Here is a 21,698-nt window from a genome sequence, read left to right on the forward strand (position 1 = left end):
TCGGGGAGGTGTTTCTTGTTTTTGGTAGTGGTTCCCTCCCTTTTGTCCTTTTTTCTTTTTCTTAGAAACATTATCAGGTCACAGAGTTGAGGGAGGGGCTCTGACAGACGAAACGAGCTTATTGCAAAGTGCAGCTTCTACTCTAAAAGTCCACCCCACCCCCCCACCAAAATAAAAGACCCCCTAAGAAGGGATGAAGAAACATAAATGGTCCAGTCCGTCCTCAGGATTACATGGAAAATAAAATCACAGTTTGCACTTGCTGGCTCTATTTACAGGAATAGAAGGTCTTCTCGGCGTCGGAGAGGACCGTGTGAGGCGGTGGGGATGGATAGGGGGCTGTTTGCATCGGCCTAAGACACGGGAGGACTGTGATTCCGAAGGGCCAGCGCCCTAGGGCCAAACACTGGCTGGGAGTAAATTACCAGGAGGATTCGGGTGGGCGATGGGGTATGAGGGCCCCCCAACCACAATTAGGGGTGCTCACCACGCACCCCTTCCGGCTCAGACTCACCCAACCTGGAGCACCAGGGGGGACCGTGGTGGGCTGCAGCCAGAGCCCCACAAGTGGGGTGCAGAGCAGAGAGGAGCGGCTGTGTTCCCAACCCCACGTTCCGCGTTCCCCTCCCCCAGGCCGGGGCACAGGGACCCCGCCCCGCTGCAATGGCAGGGAATAAATTAAATTAAAAACTCAAGTCTTTTTGATCCAACCATGAAAAATACACTAAAAAAAAAAAAATCGCCAAGAGGTTCCCGGGTTCTCCGACACCCCAGAGGAGATGGCTTGGCCAGGGGCTGCAACACCTCAGCCCCTCGGGCCTCGGCGGGGGGCTCTTGGTCCTCCCTGAGGGCTGGTCCTGGGGCGGGTGGATGGCCCCTGCCCGGCGGGGGCAGCACCAGTGGAGGGAGAAGCAGCGTTTCTATTTGGTCTCAGAGGCGGGGGCCGCAGCTGGGTCCGGAGGGCCGAGGTCAGGCGGTCCAGGTGGGGCCGTCCAGGCAGGGCCGGCGTCCTGCGGAGCTGGGACTAGGAACCCAGGAGGGTCCAGAGCAGGGGGATGGTGCTGAGGAAGAGGCGGCAGCCGCCTAGGCTGCTGCACGAGTTATTGCTGGTGAAGATCGGCTCAGGAGGTTCATACAGGGTCTCATCTGGGGGTGGCAGAAACAGCAGGCTCAGCGGCGGCCCGAACCCCACTCGGCTGCTCCCGACGTGCCGCCCAGCCTCAGAGTGCACATCTGCCCACCGGGCTGAAAACCCCACCAGGCAGGCCCTCGGCTCCCTCTTGGTGCCATCCCTGATGCCCACTCTCCGGGCAAAGTCACTTGGCCTCAAGTGGGGGACCTGGCTGTTGAATTCAACATTCACTCTTTAATCTTTTTTTTGCATTGTTATTGTTATTGTTGTTATTATTATGATGATTTGAGACGGAGTCTCACTGTCGCCAGGCTGGAGAGCAGTGGCACTGTCTGGGCTCACTGCAACCTCCACCTCCCGGGTTCAAGCGATTCTCATGCCTCAGCCTCCTGAGTAGCTGGGATTACAGGCACGTGCCACCACGCCCATCTACTTTTTTTATTTTTAGTAGAGACGGCGTTTCACCATGTTGGCCAGGATGGTCTCCATCTCTTGACCTTGTGATCCACCCGCCTCAGCCTCCCAAAGTGCTGGGATTACAGGCGTGAGCCACTGTGCCCGGCATGCTTTGTTTTTTAGAGACGGAGTCTTGCTCTGTCACCCAGGCTGGAGTGCAGTGGCGTGATCTCGGCTCACTGTAGCCTCAGCCTCCTGGGCTCAAGTGATTCTCTCACCTCAGCCTCCCAATGTGCTGGGATTACAGGTATGAGCCACTGCGTTCAGCCAACCTTCACTCTTGGAGGTATGACATATTTGTAAGATGGGGAAATCGAGGCTGGGGCAAGGCAGGGCAAGATGGGGAAACCTGAGGCCCCCTGTCCTGGCTCTTCTAAACATTCACTGTTTCTGTGAGTTTAGGACACAGGGGTGGGGGCCCGGATCCTGCCCATTCCCCTGAGCACTTACTGGTGGGCCGCACATACACCTTCAGTCGTAGGCAGGGCCGGTCCACAGCATTAGGAGGCGTGGCCGCTAGAAGAGAAGGGATGGGGATGAGTGGGGAAGTGGCTCTTGGTGCCTGAGACCTCCTGGGGCTGTACTCCCTTCCCCACCTTGGTGAATCAACCCTAACCCCAGGTGGAGAGCCACCCATAAAACTCCTACTCGTACATCAAAGCCCCAGACACAATGCCCCCTGTTTCCCAGCAGTCTCCTGTACATTCGCCCTGCCTCTCCCTCTGTCCAATCCTGACTCCAAAACCTGGGGGTGTCTGTGTTTTTGTTCTGCTCTGCCTCACCCCAGGGCAGCACAGGGTGAGCTCAGAAAATGATGTATTTGTTTTCAAGCAACCAACAAAGTGGTGATGTATTAATAGTCAAATGGTTGACCTGGGTTCAAATCTCTGCCCTCTGAGAGCCTGTGGACAAGTCGCTCCCTCTCTGGGCCTCGCCTGGCAACACAGTAGAGTCTCTGGGAAATTGTGTGTGTGTGTGTGTGTGTGTGTGTGTGTGTGTGTGATGGAGTTTTGCTCTTGTCGCCCAGGCTGGAGTGCAATGGCGTGACCTCAGCTCACTGCAACCTCCACCTCCCGGGTTCAAGTGATTCTCCTGCCTCAGCCTCCCAAGCAACTAGGATTACAAACGTGTGCCACCATGCCTGGCTAATTTTTGTATTTTTAGTAGAGATGAGGTTTCACCATGTTGGACGGGCTGGTCTTGAACACCTGACCTCAGGTGATCCGCCCACCTCGGCAGCCCAAAGTGCTGGGATTACAGGCATGAGCCCCTGCATCTGACCGGGAAAGATTATTTCCATATGGTTCTTATGCCCAAAATTCCAGCATCACTGGCCCCTGCTTCTGGGCCCACAGAAGCCTCCTGGCGTGCAGTGGGGGCGTCAGCAAGCATCAGGAGAGGAAGAAAAGGATGCCTGAAGCCAGGGCCACTGGGGTGTGCACACGTGTGGACAATTGAACAGGCGTGGGTCCTCGTGCACGCATACATAGATGTGGTCTTGCTGTCTCTGCCGGGCCCAGGGCCCTCAACGGCCTGGCTCTCATGGCCACCACCTCTGCCTGCCCCCTAGAAGCCCCTCACACTGGAAGATGAAGATAAAAAGCACATAATAAAAATAACATTCGTCACAGAGATAGGACGAATAATTACAATAATTATCTTTATGAAACTGCCGTCTCAGAAAGAAAAACATAATTTTTCTTATATTATGGGGACTTAATTTAAACACCTTCCCCCATTCCCCGACCCGCTTCTTCCCTGAATTAAAAGGGAAAAATCCAACTAGAGCAGACAAAGGAGGAGATGCGGCCTTGTAAAGTTTAATTCCACACAGCAGGAGCTGGGTGTCAAGGCACTGGTCCCCCTGCAGCCTGGGGACACAGACCTCAGATCCCCCACCCCACTCCCCATCCCTCAGGCCCCGATATGCTGAGAAGCCAGGGTCCCCACTCCACGGGAATCCCTCAGTCTCAGTGCCACGGCGGAAGCCACCAGTGTGACGCCATCATCTCTATCTCGGGTGGGCAGTGGCTGGACCCCACATTCCCCACCAAGGTCACAGATATCATGGCCAAGCAGGACCGGGACTCCGAATGGCGCTGCTGTGTTCCCCACCTGCCGTTGGCCTTTCATGGGGACGAAAAGGCCACCTTGGGACCCTCTGATGAGCAGCAGGGACTGGCAGCCTCCCTAAGCCCAGCCCACCATGGGGTCCTGCAGGTGTGAAACTCCCCAAGGCTGCCGCTACCCAACCTTCAGATGAAGACCCCACGGTCCTCAGGGATTCTCCAAGCCTGGCATGGGTCCCGGGGAGATGCGGGGGTGGGTGCGGGGTGGGGAGGACCTGAGACCCCTACCCAGTCTGGGTGCGGCTGGTGCTGCAGAGGCCCTGTGGGTTTTTTCTTCTTTTAAAGACAGGGTCTCACTCTGCCATCCAGGCTGGAGTGCAGTGGAGTGACCAGAGCTGATGCACTCCAAGCAGCCCTCCCACCTCAGCCCCCCGCACAGCTGGGACCACAGGCCCAAGTCACCATGCCCGGCTAACTGGTTTTATGTTTTTGTAGAGAGAAGGTCTCCCTAGGTTGTCCACACTGGTCTCAAACTCGTGGCCTCAAGTGATCCTCCCACCTAGGCCTCCCAAAGTGCTGGGATTACAGGAGTAAGCCCTAGCACCCAGCCTAGCTGTAGCTTCCACCATGCTCCCCTCCCCTGCTGGGCTCTGGATGCCTCAGTTTCCCTCCTCAGTGGGCTGGGGCGCGGGCACCCTGGTCTTGCTGTCGGGAGGGTGAGACAGGTCTATTGGTCGAACCGCCAAGTGGTCTGAGCTGTAGGCCCGAGGTCACAATAGGGCAGCCTCAGTCCCCCTCCAAGCCTCAGTTTCCCCATCTGCAATGAGGGACGAGGACAGTCCTGGCCTCCCGGGATGGTTGGGAGGATGGCGGGTCCATCATGCACTTGACACCTTGGGGGTCAGTGGCCAGGGCCGGCTGCGTCCCCACTCCGCTGCCCCGCCCACTCCCCGGCCCCACCCCACGGTCCTGCCCACTCCGCGGCCCCACCCCATGGCCCCGCCCACTCCTGCCCCGCCCACTCCCGGCCCCACCCCGCTGCCCCGCCCACTCCCCGGCCCCACCCCACGGTCCCGCCCACTCCGCGGCCCCACCCCGCGTCCCCGCCCACTTCTGCCCCGCCCCCTCCCGGTCCCACCCCCGCTGCCCCGCCCCCTCCTGGCCCCACCCCCAGCGGCCCCGCCCACTTCCCGGCCCTACCCCCGCGGCCCCCGGCAGCCCCCGCCCGACCCCACTTACAGATGTAGTAATACTCGTGGCCGGGCCGGAACTCGAAGCCCAGGGAGAAGGGCGTGAAGAGCTGGAACTTCTCCGAGAACTTGAGCGGCCCCCCGGGCGCGGCGGGCCGGTTGCACTCCCAGCGCTTGAAGCCGCGCTGGCGGTGGTCGCAGGAGGCGTGGCCCTCGCCGTTGACCATGTACAGCACGTAGTGCTCCATGCGCTCGGCCGGCGGCAGCGGCGCCCCGTAGTGCGGGCAGTAGATGTCCAGGTAGTCGTTGATGCTCACCTCCACCGTGTAGCCCCCGCCGTCGTCCCCCTCGCCTGCGTGGAACCTGCGGGGACGGGGCGGCCAGAGGTCAGCGCCGAGAGCGAGGGACGGGACACGGGTCAGGGTGCGCGGGGAGGGCCGGGGTCAGGAGCACGGGGGGATGGATCAGGGTGCATGGGCAGGGTCAGGGGTCAGGAGCACGGGGGACGGGTCAGGGTGCGCTAGGGTGGCCGGGATCAGAGGACAGGAGCACGAGGGATGGATCAGGGTGCGCGGAGAGGGACGGGTCAGGGGACAGGTGCACGAGGAAGTCAGGCCGGGGAATGGGGGAGGGTCAGTTCGCAAGGTGGACTCAGCCTGGGGCCCTGAATGGTGATAGCGGCCAGCAGGTGGAGTTGCACACCCCCGTCACGGCGGGCTTCAAGGCTGGGAGCCAACGGTCTCTTGCCTGGCACTGCCCCCCACCTCCTGCCTCAGTGTCCCCAACAGCCTCACGGCAGGGCCAGCAGCGAGGTGGGTGTCCAGGCGGGTGACATCTGGACCCCTGGGTGCAAAGGGCCGGCGTGGGGTTCCTGACTCCGGGCCTCTGCACAAGCTGTCCCTCCACTAAGAATTCCCTCTCCAGAAACTTAGCATCTACCTAACATGCTTAACATCTGTGCCGCCTCCTCCAGGCAGCCCCCAGCCCTGCTTTCCTTCTGCACTCCCGCCTGTTGAGAAGGATGGGGGCAGCGTGGGGGACACAAGTCGGGCGTTCCAGCTCGCTCTGGGGCAAGCTCTGTCCCCACCCTGGCCTCAGTTTCCCCAAAGAGAATGGGGCTTGACGTGAAGAATCCCTCCACCCTCCTCTCAGCACCCGCAAAGTTCCACCCGCCACACACATCCCCCCCGCAGCCCCCCAGAGTTCCACCCGCCACACACATCCCCCCCGCAGCCCCCCAGAGTTCCACCCGCCGCCCAGTTTGGAGGCATCCTGGGCTCCACTCCCAGCCCCAACCCTGCCCTCCTGTGTGACCCTGTGAGCCCCACCCCACCCCCCTCCTATCTGGAGCCCAGAAACCTCCTGAGCCCCGAGCCCCGGAATCCGGTGGCCTCCTGGTCTCCCTCCTGGGTGCCTGCGCTCCTGACACCTCAGTCCCCTAGCCCCGCCTCCAAGCCTTTGCCTTGAGGTCCCCCAGACGCAGCCCGCAGGCCCCTTCCTCCAGGGAGCCCCCTGACCCAGCCTTGTCTGTGAGGATAGAGGTCAGTCGAGGGAGGGACCGGCGGCTCCCCTTCCCTCACTGCCTCAGGCGATGGTGGCAGGAGCCCTTAGATCTCCCGGCTGTGGTCCCCAGGGTCCCTGTCATGTAACCGGCGGCCTGGACCAAGCGGGGCACCAGGGGGGCCCTGAGAGGGGCTTATTAGCACATAAAAGACCTGAAGAGGGAGGAATGGGGGGTCCCCCACACCTCTCCTGCCTCCTCCTTCCCTGCACAGGCAGGGGAAACTGAGGCCCCATCAGAGTTGGCAGCACGTGGGCGCAGGCTGCTCCAATCCCGGCCCTGGCACTGCCTCTGGGCCTGGCACAGCCGCCACCACCCTGGTCTGCAGGGGTGAGTCCACCACCGGCCCCACGCCGGGTGCACTAATTGGCACTGCAGCTCAAGAGAGGTTGATGGGATTGTCAGATGGCATCGGCCCGGTCCCCCGCCACCCCGAGATGCCGCGCCAGGCGGGGCTGAGGGTTCCTGGGTCTCCAGGGGTGAGAAGGGGCAGGCAGGCCTGCTCACTCGCACCTCAGTTTCCCCACTAGTGATCTGGCATGAAGATCTCCAGAGCAAAGAATTTCAAGGCGGGGGGGCGGAGGCGGTGCAGTCACCCTCCAGCCCTTCCCCACCTGGTTGGATTCCAGGGACGGAGAGCTTCCCGGGCCTCCTTCATCATCCCTGTGGGCCCAGCACAGAGGACAGTGGGAGGGGGTGTCGCAGGGAAATCTCCCCAGGGAACCGGGCTTGGGGGGCCGGGGTCCGTCCAGGGCTTCGGAACCTTGCAGTTCTGCGCTAGGGTCTGGGTTTGAGCCCCTGGGTCTCGAGGCCCATTCTCCTGAGGCTCCCTTTCCCCTCTGTGCAGGAGGATGCTCCTCCGGGCTGTTGGACACTCGGGGTGCGTCCGCACAGACGCGGGGGCAGCCCCCAGACAGGCTCAGATGGAGGCGGCTTGACCTCGGCCCACCCCTCGGGCTACCCCATTGGCCGGCCGGGCACAGGCGTCTCATTGACCCGCTGGCCCCTTGGGCACGATCGACGCAGAAGCTGCTCCAGCCTTTTTGAAGTCATTTTCGTTCCTGCCCAGCCCAAGTGAAAGCCCATTGATCAGGCGGTCGATGGCAGCCAGGCTCAGCTCCCGCCTGGGACTGCCCGCACCCAGGTCACCCTGCAGGGGAGGCCTCCGTGGAGGAACCACAGGGATGTCTGGGCTCCCCACCGCCCTCTGGCCTCAGTTTCCCCTGCTGTCCCAGCAGTGATCCCCAGGGAGCCACATTCAACCCAAAAAAGGAACCTGGCACCTAGTAGGAGCCTTCGTGAGACAGAGCAGCCTCGGAAGGTGGGCCCACAGCACCAGCCCTGTCGGTCCCCCTCCGGCCTCTTGGTTCCCGGATGGTGCCTGCTTCCCCCGTGTCTGACACCACCGTGTTCTCTCCTCCCGTTTTGCCTTCGGTAAAACATCAGAGACCGAGGCTTCTGTGTGGCAGAGCGGCCGGGTGCCCAGGCCCCTCCAGGATGCAGTGAGGGTCTGCCAGGGCCCAGCCTCCCCATATCCCAAGCTCGCTCTTGTGAATGCAAAGCAGACCCTGTAACACGTCGGCAGCGGCTCAAACCCCTCCATCCATTCTTGATCCTCAGAATAAAATGTACACCCTCCCAGGCCTATATGGCCCATCCACTCCACCCTCCTCATCCTCCTCTCCAAGACTCCTCCCTTCCAGCCACACCAGCCTCCCAGCTGTTCCCGTTCCCACCCAGGGCCTCTGCAGGTGCTGTTCCCACTGCCCGCAATGCTGTTCCCTGGGCCCCGCCCCGTATCACATCTGATCCTTTACAGGGTTTGCTGTCTGAATCCTGGATCCTGAGGTTGGCCTCCTCTGTCCCTTCCCCAGGGCCCTACACGGGCCCTGCATACAGTGGAACTCAATATGTGTTTCTTGCCTGAATGAGTGAATTAAAAAGGTCAAAAGGCGAGGACTTTGAAATGCCAGAGTTGTTGGCAGCAGCCCGCAGGTATGTGTGTTGGGGGGCAGGTCCCAGGGGAACCCCCACCCCCAGCTCTGGCTGCCGGCGTGGGGCCATTTTTTTCCCTTTGCGTCTCTGAAATAGCGGCGGCCTTGCTGTGTTGGCATTCCCGGTTCCAAGTTGGCGAGCGAGCCTGAGGCGGGCGCGTTGCCCCTGTTCAGGGTGGCGCCTGCAGCGGGGAGGGGGCCCCCACCCCAAAACCGCGCCTGGGGAGAGGCAGACAAAGCCTTAGCTTCCTCCATTAGTGATAAAGCCTCGATATGCAGATCCTCTCTGGGAGCAGCAGAGAGAGACTGAAATTCTCACTAAGGGGTTAATGACTGAATTGGGATTTTTCCCAGACAGAGCGGGGTGGCAGCTTTTACTCCTCCGGGTTCCCTCTGCCGGGCCACACCTTCCCCCCACGCTTGCTCAACTCAACCTGCGGGTGCCAAAGTCCACGCCTCCAGGCAGCCCTCCAGGCCCCAGGCAGAGCCTCACCCAGGCAGAGCCTCACCCTGCTGCCCACCCGGCTGTCACCCCCTTCCAGCAAGCGGCCTGGAGCTAATTAGCTCCAATCGGGCAATTGTCAAGTCATTAGACGCTAATAGCTAAGCGACTAATTAGGAATCTCACCCAGAACTGGGTTGGGGGTGGGCTGGGCCGCCTTCCAGGACTGGAAACTGAGGCAGCGGTGTGGCCGGCAGCCAGGACCCCGTGGGTGGGCAGGTGGACGCCTGCGCCCGTCCCCATCTCTCTTCCAGGGTAGAGAAGCTCCCGGGGAGGCCCAGGCCGGCCAGATGAGCAGGCAGCCCGGGTCCTGAGGCCCAGCATGGGGCTGAGGTCGCCCATCCCCTCCGGCCACCCCCAGCAAGACCTGCTGGGATGACAGCACCCACACCAGCAACCACAGCTGGCTTTTCCAGGAACCAGAGATGTCCCCCGTGACTGAGGGCTGGCGCTTTTCCTCCTGCCCAGGACCTGGGTGGGACCTGAATGGAAATCAGTCCTCAGGATGGTGCAGGGTCTGCCTGAGAAAGGACAAGTATGGCCTTGTGGTGCATGAGGGTAAACTGAGGCAGGGCCCTAGAAATGAAGCAAAAGAGGAAAAATGCAACCGGAGGAAAAGGTAGACCTGGCAGGGTCGGCCCCGCCGGGGCCTCCATCACCGTGGGCGTGGGTGGCCCGGGTACAGAGTGCAGCGGGCGCAGTTGCCGTCAGCCACCCACCTTCCGGCCCCTCCCAGGGCTGTTCCTGGTTCCCCCGGGGCCTGCCCCCAGGTGGGGACACCCTGGACTGTGCCCAACTTCCGGGTGGCCTTGGGTGAGTCACCATCTCTCAGGGTCTTGGCTGCTCTGTCCATAAAGTGGGAGCCACCGACTCACAGGGCAGGCGGACGAGGGATGCACGGAGGTGGGGGGGGCGCGCCACTGAGTCTCTTGGCCAGACCTCACACCAGCCTGGTCTGGGAGCAGGCGTGGCACGAGCCCCCCCACCAGGGCCGGCTCGGCCACAGAGTTCAAACGTCTGCTTGAGGTTAAAGCAAAAACCCCGCCAGCTCGTCTGGTCCTCCGCAGGCTCCCAGCCGTGTGTCTGGGGCGACGGGTACAGTGGGCACAGGGACGGGAGGGGCTCAGCCCTTCCCCCAGCAAGGTACAAAGCCCAGCTTTCCCTGAGGACCCATCTGCAAAAGAGGCCGGTCCCACACACAGGACCTCGGGGCAAGGCCTGGCGCATCCCGGTTCCTGAGGAGGAGAGAAGCCGTGTCCCAGGGAGCACATGGCCACCGGGGCAGGACCCTCGTGGATGACAAGGAGACCACCAGCTCCACAGAAACGCTGCCACCCAGACCCCCATGAATGCACAACCCGCTGCCTCTGCTGTGACCCTGAGGGACCCATGTCGGGCCGGGCCCCTGCAGACCTGTGGAGACGTCAGCCCAGAGACGGGGGGAGGTCAAATCCCACTGCGTTCCCGAGCCCCCACCACAGAGCCTCTGTTCTCTTCTCTGCAAACTGAGGCCGCCCAGGGAGGCCCGAGGTGGAGGCGGAAGCCTGGGCCGCTCATGGCACCCCAGGATGCAGAGACGGGGAAGACAGAGACCCAAAGAGACTGTGAGACACAGAAACCATGGGGCCTAGGCAGAAACATCCTCCCCACCACAGGAGCTGCCTCGGTTTCCCTCTGGGGAGGGGATGCTAAACCCCTGGGACCGCCCGTCCACACCAGGCCCTATCAGACGAGCTGCACCCACCGCAGGGCTCCGTCACCCCTGCTTCACAGAGCAGGCCTGGGGGCTCCAGGCTGCTGAGCCACCTGCCCGAACGTCACGCCCAGAGAGTCTTGGCACCCCACGGCCTCCAGGACCCCATCCTCAGGCCCCGAACCCCCCAGGCCCACCGCCCGGCTCTCCTAGCCCCCCAGTGCCGAGTGGACCAGCTTCTCTCAAACAAAACAAAAAACCCTCATGCAGCAAAACACGGCATCACCCCCTTCAAAGCCGCCTCCCCCAGAGGCCGAGGGACGCCGGTGGAGCCACGGGGAGCAGGATGCCACATTCACCTCCGCCCTCTGCCGGGGGGCAGCTCCTCCCTCGGGGACCGAGCCCTCACCCAGGTCACCATTTTCCAACTGGTGTTTGAGGGAAGCCCAGCTGCTGTCCACACCCGACGGCCACTGGGTCCGTGGGGAACCCCAGGAGGGTGGCCGAAGCCCAGAGATGCCCAGTGTGGGCAGGCGCCCACCCAGTGCCCGCAACCCAGTCCACATGACTGCAGATTTCCAATAAGAAGGTGAGGACTCCCAGGGACCGCAGGCCCCTGCGTCCACCCCGCTCTGAGGTTCAACAGCCGTCTGCACTTGGGCCCTGGTCCCATCCCCAGGGGATGGAGGAGAGGGAGGGCCAGCATCGGGGTTGCTGTGGACCGTGCCAGGGCCACCACTGCCCCCACACTGCAAGCCCTCTGACAGCCAGTGCTGCCCCCAGGCAGACACGCTTACATGCACCCCACACACAGACACGTACACACACCTGCACTCCATGCACAGACAAAATGCATGCATGCCACAGGCAGACACGCACGGGGACCTCGGACACTGCAGACGTTCTGTGCACGGGCACGCACATGCAAACACGGGTGCCACACACAGGCACACTCATGCACACACACATGCACCTCATATGCAATCACGCAGACACATGCAAACACGCCAAAGCTGTGCCCTGTGGCTTCACGCAGCCTCCTGCCACACACAGACACATGTAACCTGCAGCCGGATATGACTCCAAGGCATACCTGCACACCACCTCCTCCCCCACCCCACACGCAAACACACAGGAGCAGCCGTGGGAATGCACACGCAGTGTCGTGAGCAGGACAGGTGAGGGCAGCCGGCCAGGTCCAAGGCCCAGACGCCCCAGCCCAATGTGGCCCGGCTGGGAACAGGCCCAGAGACGCTTAGCTGCCAGCTCAGGTGTATCCAGCCCAGGTGGGGGGTGGGTTGGATAGACACTGTGCAGTCACCAGTGGGGGTGGCAGGGCCGGCTGGCCAGACCACCGAACGGGTCCCACGTTATAGTGGCTCCAGGAGGTGGGTGCGGGGCCCCCTGGGTGCAGGCAGCGCACCTCACAGCAGGGAGGGTGTGAGGTGGAAACAGACCAGTCATTGCCTGGGCACAGGTGCCAGGCCAATGGGCAGAAGGGGCGGCCGGTGATGCTGCGGCACTGCCCGGGCCTGCGGGCCCATCAAGCACACGGTCCCGTGGTACCCACGCTGCTGTTTGCCCTCCATCGCAGCCGCCCCCATCTCCCAGTGCCTTTCTGTAGGCCCCTCTCAAAGACTCGGGGTCCCTGCATCCCCCACACATCTGCCCAACCCCATCATCCCTCCCCGGCCAGCCCAGCCTCATACAGGCCTGCTGGCTGATGCCACTCCTCTCCCCAGGCCGATGCCCCTCCACAGGGTCCCCTTGGATACGGAGGCCCAGCGCCACCCCTTGCCATGCGCGACACCCCGCCACCCAGGCACAGGTCCCGGGCAGATGCCCCTGGACACCATATCTGAGAACCGCAGAGACCCCCGATGTCGGCAACGAAGCCCCGATTCTGGCCGGATCCCGGCTTCCCGGGAAGGTGCTCACCCAGCCCTGGGCCCCACTGCAGGGTGTCGGCTCCGTCCCCAGCAACCCTGGACACCGCAGGCAGGAGGAAGGAGGAGGCAGCCCTGGTGCTGCCCAGGTCGGCTGTTCGGACCAGCAAGGCCGTTCCCTCGGGCAGCGGTCTGAGCTGGGCAACCAGGTCAGACCCGGAGCAACAGGAGGTGGCTGAGCCAAGCCAGGCACTGGGGAGGTCACTTCCTTCCCCTGGCCGGGGGTCCTGCCCGCAGCCCGCAGCCTGCAGCCCTGTGGCAGGTGGGGCAGCAGGGCGGCCCTGGCGACCCCCTTCCTCCCTGGTTCCCGGGTCCTCCTGTGTTTGGCGTTTGCTAGAACAAAGGACAGGCCGTGCTGGGGACGGGAGATTCCGCAGCTGAAACCAAAAACTTGGGCCAGGGAAGCGCTGCCCGCTGGACTCCCCGCACGGCCAGCGACAGCCTTAATCAAACCCACATGTGACCAGCACAGTGGGCGGCTCAGGGACCTGCTCTGAGGTGGGCCAGCCGTCCCCCAGTGGTCCAGGGTCCCTGCCCTCAGCCCCCAGGGGCCCGACCCGAGGCTGTCGACCATGGTGGGGGGTGGGCCTGTGCGTGTTCCCCACCCCCACGGCGGAACACGGGCCGCCCTTGTCCCCGAGCCCGCCTCAAAGAGGCCCGTTCATGCAACTTTCCTCCCGGGGACCGAGGACAGCAGGAGACAGCGGGGACAAGGAGGGATGGCGGGCTCCGGAGGGCGGCTGGGTCGGCACAGGAAGCGGCTGGAAAACGGAGAGAAAGTGACCAGTGGCAGGAGAGTGAGGGGGCCGCCTTGGCCCCTGACATGCAGCTCTGTGCGCCTTGGGAAGACGGTGACACCCTGAGTGCTGGGGCTGACTCCCTCCAGAGCCCCAGGACCCCCAAAGCCCCGGCTCCCACGGGACCCCCAGGGAAGCCGCAGCCTGCTCCGGTCTTGGAGACTCTGGGATGGCCCGGAGGGTTCTGCCAATGTCCAGGCCATGGCCAGGTCCCGGCAAACTTTTCTTGCTCTGACCAACGGGGGCTTCTCCTGTCCCCCACATTGTGCCTGGCCCGGACCTGGTTCGGAACACAGTGGCCTGCAAGAGGCGGGTGGGGCATCTCGGCCGGGCGTGGCAGGCAGGGCACTGGGCCACCTGGGTCCCGCCCCAAGTCCCCCCCTTGCATGACCTTGAGCCAGCCCCTCATCCACTCTGCACCTCAGTTTCCCGGTCAGCGCCCAGAGGACAGGAGACGACTCCATCCCACTGCCCCTCCCAGGGCTGACCCCAGCTCCCAGGCCCCTCAGTCTCCTTTCAAAGCTGGGCCCTTGGCCTCCTGGAGTGAAGCAGATGCTGTGTCCCAAGGGAGGGACACTCCAACTTCCCCAAGTTCATCTGGGGACCTGCGGGCAGGACGCCCCCACAGATCCCTGGAGGGCCACAGTCCCCCACCTCCGGTGCCAAGGTCCCCAGGGATCCCCACCAAATGCGAAACCTAGGGGGCTCCCCAGAGAGGCGGGTGGATCAGGGGTCCCCCAAGTCCAGGCAGGCAACTCAGGGGCTACCCGGCATCGGAGGGTGTCAGAGGGGTTCCCTAAACTCCAGGAGACGTCGGCGCTCTTGGGGATGTGGGATGCGAGTCCCCAAAGTCCGCAGGGCAATGGGGCGCCACGGGGGAGGCAGGTACGAAAAGGGTGAGTCCCCCAAACTCCGGGGGGCCGAAACTCCCTGGGGGGCTCCCGCGGGAACCGGGCGCCCGTATCCCGGCTGCGGCGCGCGCGTAGAGGGCGCCCGGAGCTCGGGGGGCGCGAGGCCAGTCGCGGCGTGGGGGACGTTGGGGGGTCTCCGGGCGCCCCCCGCGCGCGGCCGCGCTCACCTGGGGTTGCTGCGGTTCCAGTAGACGGCGTAGCGGTCCGAGTTGGCGCGGGCGGCGTCCTCGGCTCGCGCGAAGGGCGGCGGCGGCAGCGGTAACAGCAGGAGCAGCAGCGGGAGCAGCGGGCGCTGCGCGGGCGCCATGGCCCCGGTCCGGCCGCCGCGCTCGCTCTCCCGGCCGCCGCCTGCCAGCCGTCTCCGCCTCCTCCGCCGCCGCCGAGCGGGCGGGCGGAGGGCGGGCGGGAGGAGGGCGCGGCGGCGCTTGGAGATCCCCGGCCGCCCCCGCCTCCGCGCGCGCGACCTCGGGCGCCGAGAAGTCAGGCGGCGGCGGGGCGGGGCGCCGGGGTCGCCCCGGGCGCGGGACCCGGCCGCGCGGACTGTCGGAGCGCGGGCCGCCGCCGCCGCACCCGCCGGGGAGGGGCCCGGGCTCCGGCCTTTGTCCCGCCCGAGCGCCGGGAGGGCCGCGGGCGCCCCCTCCCGCCGTGCCCCAGTCGCACGGGGACTGGGCGGGGGTCTCCAGCCTGCGCCCGCCCCCTGCCCCGGCCCACCCCGTCGCAGGCTCATCCCCCGGGGCCTACCCCAGCGACCCCGATTGTGCGCGCCCCCCGCCGGCATCCGCGTGGCCCGGCCCGCGGTCTCCGAGGAGCGGGGGCGCACCCTGCCTCCCGCGCCCCCAACTCCTCCCGGCCTGGCCCTGGGTCCCGGGCCTCTCACCTGCCTGGTTCCAGCGCTATCCGCAGCCTCACAAACCCCGACGCACGCGTCCCAAATCGGGCTCGGCCAACTCCAGCCTCCCTGCGGGGGTCCGGGCAGAGTTTCAGAGGGGCGCTGGCCAAAGTCCAAAGCTGCTTGTGCTGAGGCCTCCCTGGGGCCCTGGGAGTCGCCTCTCCGGACCGCGCTGTTCCCTAGGGATGGAGTAAGTCCCTATCTCAGCCCTAAGGGTGCCGGGCGCATAGTAGGTGGACCGGTGTGGAGTCTGAGCAGCTGGGGATGGGATCCAAGAAGCCCAGAGTGAAGCCAGTCTCCACGCAGGAATCCTGCAGGCAGGGGAGGGCCGCTGCCCGGGGGCACAGCTTATGCAAAGGCCCGGGGTCTAATCTGTTTGGGGAATGCCGGGTGATTTCTCCTCCCGGGATGCTGACACAGGCGAGGAACTGGAGGCCTGGCCTCTATTTTGTCTTTTTTCCAATCCAGACAGGGTCTGGCCATGTTGGCCCTGCTGGTCTTGAACTCCCGGGCTCAGGCGATCTTCCCGCCTCGGCCTCCCAAAGTGCTAGGGTTACAGGCGCGAGCCACCGCACCTGGCCTGCCCTCTGTTTTTACCCTTATTCATGCCACAGCCTCCCTCACCAGACTCTGAGCTTGTGGAGGGTACGCTGCCACCAAGTGCTGGCTGGACTTTACTGGCGATGCCCAGATCGTGTTGTACCTCTTTGAGTTAGTTTTGTTCACCAGGCCCAGTGCAGGAGAGGGAACCGCAGTGCAGGCGCTGATAGCCCTTGGACCTGAAGGTCCCTGTATGAGGCATTACCCAAACTCCTTGCAGGAACCGTGAGCCCAGAGATGGTCAAGCTAACCTGTGCGCCAGCAAGGTTGGGGGGAGACGGGACCCACCACCGCCCCACAGCACTGAGATGTGGTGGGCTTTGTCCTGTGTCTCCTGCGGCGTGCCCTCCTCCCCCCACTGCCCAGCAGGCCACACCACCCGACTTTTGTTCGGGCCGTATCCTGTTGGGAAGTCCTTCCACTTCTTCTTCCTGTTAAAATCCTGCTCTTCCAGAAAAGTCTGTCCCACACAGTGCTCTAGCGTCTCTGCCAGGACAAGGTTCTCAGTTCTCTGAGCTCCAGGTCTCGTCCGCTGACCCCACTACAGACATCCCAGGCTGAAGGCCCAGGGCTGGCCGGGTGTCTCTTCAGTGAAGGGTGGGAACCTGTCCCAGATGGTGGCTAAGGTAGGCCCTGAGTCACCTGCCAGGCCTTCTGGACAGACTCTCTCAGTGCCCCTGGAGTGAGGGCCTGCGGTTCTACCCACACAGGGCTCTGCGGCCCACGCAGGCTGGACAAGCGTCCCAGGAGGCTTGGTCTGGTCGGGCTTTTTGAGGGAGGGGGATGGCCACTCCTGGAGACGAGCACCTTCGGAGCAGAGGTGCGGCGGCTGCACCCCAGCACAGGACAAGGAGCCGTGAGCCTGGGGTCTTGGCGTGCCTGGCCCCAGCATGCCACCTGGCAAAGGTGGGAGTTCTGGAAGCTTCCCTCTGCCCTGGGACCAGAAGCCCCCTCCGGCTTCAAGGGATCTCATGGGTGAGCAGGGGTGGGCCAGGGTTGGGAGGAGGGCATCTCTTCTCAAACCAGGACTGGGACCTGCACAGGTGGGAGCTGGAAGGGCACCACCTCCACCCAGGCATGACAGGGCCACTCATTTGCATGCAGGGGCCACCGAGGCGAGAGCCGACGCCACCGCCACCGCTGAGCGGATTTGAGCAGAAGCTCCGTTTTCCTTCTGTTCTTGTCTCTCTCTCAAGGTCAGAGCCCAAGCAGGGACGGGAACAAAGGCGGTGCGTCCCCCATTCAACCTCCCCGCGCCCGCTGGCCGCTCCTAGAGGAAGGACCTGGGGAGGGAAGGGGAGGGCATGGCGTCTCCGAAGCCTGGCCCCGGGTGAGGCTGCCCTAGCAAAGCCCCGCCCGGCCGGGGGGCCACTGTGGGGGCCCAGGAAGCCCTGTTCCCTCCTGGGGCTGGGGGCTGTCCCAGCTTTGGGACGCGGCCGTGGCTGGAGATCACTCTAGAGTAAGCTTCCTGTGGAGCTGAGGGTCAGAGGTCAGGCTCACGCTGGGGACAGGGGTCAGCCAAGGTCAGGGGTTATCCAGGGTCGCCCTCAGTCCCCGGTCCAGAGCCAGGACAGGGCTTGATGGGGTCTGGCCCCGCCCCCTGCTCTGCACTCCTGGGTCTGGGGTCTACCCGGACTTGGGAAGGGGTAGACTTGTCCAGCCCATGCCCAGCACCCGCTGCCCACTGCCCACAGGGCCAGGCCACAGGGCTTGGGATCAGCGTCCCGCAGCCCCTCAGCCTTCAAAGGCCGCGACGCCAGGAGGAAGCTAAAAATATGCGGGGAGAATTTCTCATTACAGAATAAATTGGACCCAGTCCGCAGCCTGCCCTGGTGCCAGCAGGCTTCAGAAGCCCCATCTCAGCCAGGCAAGGATCAGGCGGCAGGGGTCACGGGGCACCGGGGGCTGGGCAGGTCGTGGGCTCCACTCTGGGCGGGAGCCTGACCCCTGTCCATCGTCCCACCTGCGAAGCACGGAGCTGGGGTCTGCACTTTGCCCCAGGGGTCAGGGCGTTTCTCCTGGGCTGGGTCACTGTCCTTGAAAATAAAAATGTGGCCGGGCGCGGTGGCTCAAGCCTGTAATCCCAGCACTTTGGGAGGCTGAGACGGGCGGATCATGAGGTCAGGAGATCGAGACCATCCTGACTAACACGGTGAAACCCCGTCTCTACTAAAAAACATAAAAAAGTGGCTCAAGCCTGTAATCCCAGCACTTTGGGAGGCTGAGACGGGCGGATCACGAGGTCAGGAGATCGAGACCATCCTGGCTAACACGGTGAAACCCCGTCTCTACTAAAAAAATACAAAAAATTAGCCGGGCGAGGTGGCGGCGCCTGTAGTCCCAGCTACTCGGGAGGCTGAGGCAGGAGAATGGCGGGAACCCGGGAGGCGGAGCTTGCAGTGAGCTGAGATCTGGCCACTGCACTCCAGCCTGGGCGACAGAGCGAGACTCCGTCTCAAAACAAAAAAAAAAAAGAAAAAGAAAAGAAAAACGTATCCCTTTCTCCAGCGGATAACATGAAAATCCCCACCCCCGTCCAGCCATGGACCCAAGATTCCTGCAACCCCTGCAGCCGGTGGTGGAAAGGAACAGGCACACAGCCCTATTTCCCAGCTCACCCTCCTCCCCAGTTCCCACCCTTCCCACTCTTCTCCCTTCTTCCTCCCTCCTTCCCTTCACATCTTTCCCCTCCCTCCTTCCCTTCATACTTTCCCCCACTCCTCCCTCCCTTCTTCCCTCCCTTCTACCCCCCTTCCCCTCCCTCCTTCCCTTCACTTTTCCCCTCCCTCTTCCCTCTCTCCTTCCTTCCCACCCTCCTCCCCAATTCCTTCCCCCTTCATACTACTACCCTCCCCTCCCTCCTCCCCCTTTCCCACCCTCCTCCCCTCCCTCAATTCCTTCCCCCTTCATACTACCCTCCCCTCCCTCCTCCCCCTTTCCCACTCTCCCCTCCCTCCTCAATTCCTTCCCCCTTCATACTACCCTTCCCTCCCTCCTCCCCCTTTCCCACCCTCCTCCCGTCCCTCCTCAATTCCTTCCTCCTTCATACTACCCTCCCCTCTCTCCTCCCCCTTTCCCACCCTCCTCCCGTCCCTCCTCAATTCCTTCCCCCTTCATACTACCCTCCCCTCCCTCCTCCCCCTTTCCCACCCTCTTCCCCCTTAATACTCCCTCCCCTCCTTCCTCTCTCCTTCTCTTCTTTCACACCTTCCTCCCCTTCTCAACCTTCCCCTCCCTCCTCCCCCTCCCTCCTTCCCCCATTCTCTGCACCCTCCTCTCTCTCTTCCTCTTCCTCCTCCCCTTCCCTCCTTTCCGCTTCCCTCCTCCCATCCCTCTTCTCCATTCACATCCTTCTCCTTCCCACTCTCTCTCCTCCCTCCTCCCCTTCCCTTCCTCCTCCTTCCTCTCTCCCTCATCCCACCCTCAGGTCCAGGGCCTGAACACAGACCCATTCTCCAGTGTCCAGACACCACCAGCATCCAGAACTTCCCATACAAAGGAAATGTCCCTGCCCCCACCACTCGCTGTCCGGAGCAGGAGCCTCTGGCTCCCCATGGGGACTGAGGACCCAGACCTCTCCCCACGGTGACTGAGCCCCTAGACTTCTCCCCATGGTGACTGAGGACCTCTCCCCACGGGGACTGAGGCCCCAGACCTCTCCCCAAGGTGACTGAGACCTCGGACCTTCAGTTTTATGTAACTTAATGAAGAAACGTGAACAGCCACGTGTGGCTTTGTGTCCCACAGCAAAGCACCTGGTGCTTCTCGGGGTCTGGCTGGCCTGGGATGGGGAGGTCAGTGGCCTCAATGTGGGGGCAGTGGTGGCTCAGGCCCCCCACAGGGGAGATGGGCACCTGGGGGTAAGATCCCTGGAGGTGGGGAATCGAGGGCACGGGGGTCTCAGCACCCTCACTTGCCTGCCAACCCCCAAGTGACTGATTTGGCGCATGGGCCGCATCCCTGGGACACCCTCGCACCAGGACGGCAGAGGAGCCCCGTCTTTGTCTCCCCAGGACGAACGTCGGGCCCCAAGCTGCGGGCACAAGCCAGAGCCACAAGGAACCTGACACATCCAGCCCTCGAGGCCACGTCCCCAGCGCCCACCCATCCCTATTTCACAGGCAGAGAAGCCGTGCAGAGAGTCCACTGGACTCCAGCCTGGGCCGGACCCACTGCTGAGGCAGAGACCCCGCATAGAGGCAGGGGTCTGATATGCTGCTTATCCAGTGGGCACACCGAGGGGCAAGGGTGGGGGGCGTGGGTCCGAGACATCCCCTGGCATGGGGTTAGGATCTCAGCAGGTCACACCCATGTGTGTGATCGCGTGTCTCGTGGGGCTGCAGACGTCCCATCCGTGGGACTGTCTGTGTTGCTTATCGTGTGTCTACAAAGCTGTGTTTTGTTGGTGCCTGTGTCTGCATGGGGGAGGTGGAGGATGCCACTGCCCACCCCCCGAACTCCCAGGCACCCGCACACACACACACTCCCACGGGCACACACGTGCGCACACACACAGGCCAAGCACCGGCCAGAACCTGGGGCCTTTCATCTCTCGCTGACAGGCCCCTCTCCGGCTCTTAGCCTGGGAGAACCCCCGACTAACAGTGCATTAACCTTGGGGGGCTGCCAATTACTTGCACCAACACGGGGCACAGTGCGGCTGACGGGTCCTGACAGGCAAAGGGGATGGAGGCAGCAGAGCTCCTCTCCCTGCCCGAGGGGGCGGCGGCGGCTGGGCTGGGGGCTGCGGCATGTTCTGACTCCGGATGGCAGAGCGCGGGTCTCTCCTGACCTCATTAGAGTAATTAATGTGCCTTTTGAAGCTGGTGAAACGCTCAGAGCTGTGGGACGGGGGGCGCAGATCACAGGGTGGGGGCCGGGGCCGGTGTCTATGTGCCTGTTGAAATCATGTCCCAGAGGATCAGACACGGAGATAGAGACGGACACAAAGTGAAGGAGGCAGATGGAGAGATGCGAACAGGAGAGTTTGGAGACAGACGCGAGGGCCAGACGGATGGGGAACAGCAGACCCCGGGGCACAGGTGTCACCTGCTTGTCCCCAGTCCCACACAGTCAGGGCGAGCCAAGCTGCCCTCCCCCGCTGCAGTCTCGGGGGCCTCTCTCGGTCTGTGGCCTCACTTTGAGGGTTACTTCCCCAACCCTCCCTGTAGGATTCCCCTAAAGAACAGGGTGGGGTGGGCAATCAGAGAGGACTTCCTGGAGGCGGCGGCTGAGAGCAGAGCAGAGGACCCGGGGTACTGGAGGGGGAAGGTGAAACGTGAGCACAGTCCTGGCAGGGTCTGGTCAGACGGAGATGCCCAAGGGAGCAGATGGTACCAGGACAGGGGACCCTGGTCTGAGGGGGCGACAGCCCCTCCCAACCCTGGCAGTGGCACAGGCAGGGTCAGCACAAACCTGAGGGACTGCCCATCCCCTGGTGGACGTGGGGACGCGGTGGGCTCAGGAAGTGGGGAGACAAATGGGCTGTGCCGGACCGGCTTTCCCACGTGAAGGGTTAGGACCAGGGAGACAGCGAGGGGACTGGGCGGCCCAAGGCTGCCACCTGCTGGTGGCTCCTCCTCACGCCAGGGCAGTGGCGGCTCCAGCTAGGTTGCCTGGGGGAGACCTCAAGCTGTGGGTACCCACCTACCATGGTCTCTCCAAGGCTAAACTCATGGGGGACAGGGGGACAGGCCAGAGCTGGACTCCGCACAGACACAGACCCCTGCAGGAAGAACAAGGCCCCAGGGAAGCTGATTAAGCGCCTTGCCGGGGATGGGGTCTCAGGCTCCACGTTCTACAGGAGACTGATGGGGGAGGAGTGTCCGGCATGGGGGCCCAGGCCGCGGGGAACTCCAGCCTCCTACAGCACAGCTCTGGGGCTCCCCGGAATCATGGCCAGAGGTATCCGTGAGGTGATGTGGGGATCCTCCAGGGAAGGGCCCATGAGACCCAGGC

At 63.5% G+C, this 21,698-nt stretch overlaps 1 protein-coding gene across 1 annotated transcript; it reads right to left on the reverse strand.

Moving 5' to 3' along the window:
- Window positions 1-463: 463 nt before the first annotated feature.
- EFNA2 (ephrin A2) lies at window positions 464-14,558 on the reverse strand. Its single transcript, XM_050770831.1, has 4 exons — window positions 14,419-14,558; window positions 4,897-5,210; window positions 2,039-2,104; window positions 464-1,146 (listed from the first exon to the last, which is right to left on the reverse strand). The coding sequence occupies exons 1-4, from the start codon at window positions 14,556-14,558 to the stop codon at window positions 1,025-1,027; spliced, it is 642 nt and encodes a 213-aa protein (XP_050626788.1). The 3' UTR covers window positions 464-1,024.
- Between the last annotated feature and the right edge of the window lie 7,140 nt (window positions 14,559-21,698).

Source organism: Macaca thibetana, chromosome 19 (genome assembly GCF_024542745.1).
Source record: "Macaca thibetana thibetana isolate TM-01 chromosome 19, ASM2454274v1, whole genome shotgun sequence".
Taxonomy (NCBI): domain Eukaryota; kingdom Metazoa; phylum Chordata; class Mammalia; order Primates; family Cercopithecidae; genus Macaca; species Macaca thibetana.

What these genes read in the sequence shown, in the direction of transcription:
- EFNA2 (XM_050770831.1), bottom strand. Translation starts at nt 14,558, where the DNA reads ATGGCGCCCGCGCAGCGCCCGCTGCTCCCGCTGCTGCTCCTGCTGTTA. An exon ending in TGGAACCGCAGCAACCCCAG is followed by an intron (nt 5,211 to 14,418) that starts GTGAGCGCGGCC and finishes CCGTCCCCGCAG; the next exon opens with GTTCCACGCAGGCGAGGGGG. An exon ending in GGTGTATGTGCGGCCCACCA is followed by an intron (nt 1,147 to 2,038) that starts GTAAGTGCTCAG and finishes TGCCACCCCCAG; the next exon opens with ATGAGACCCTGTATGAACCT.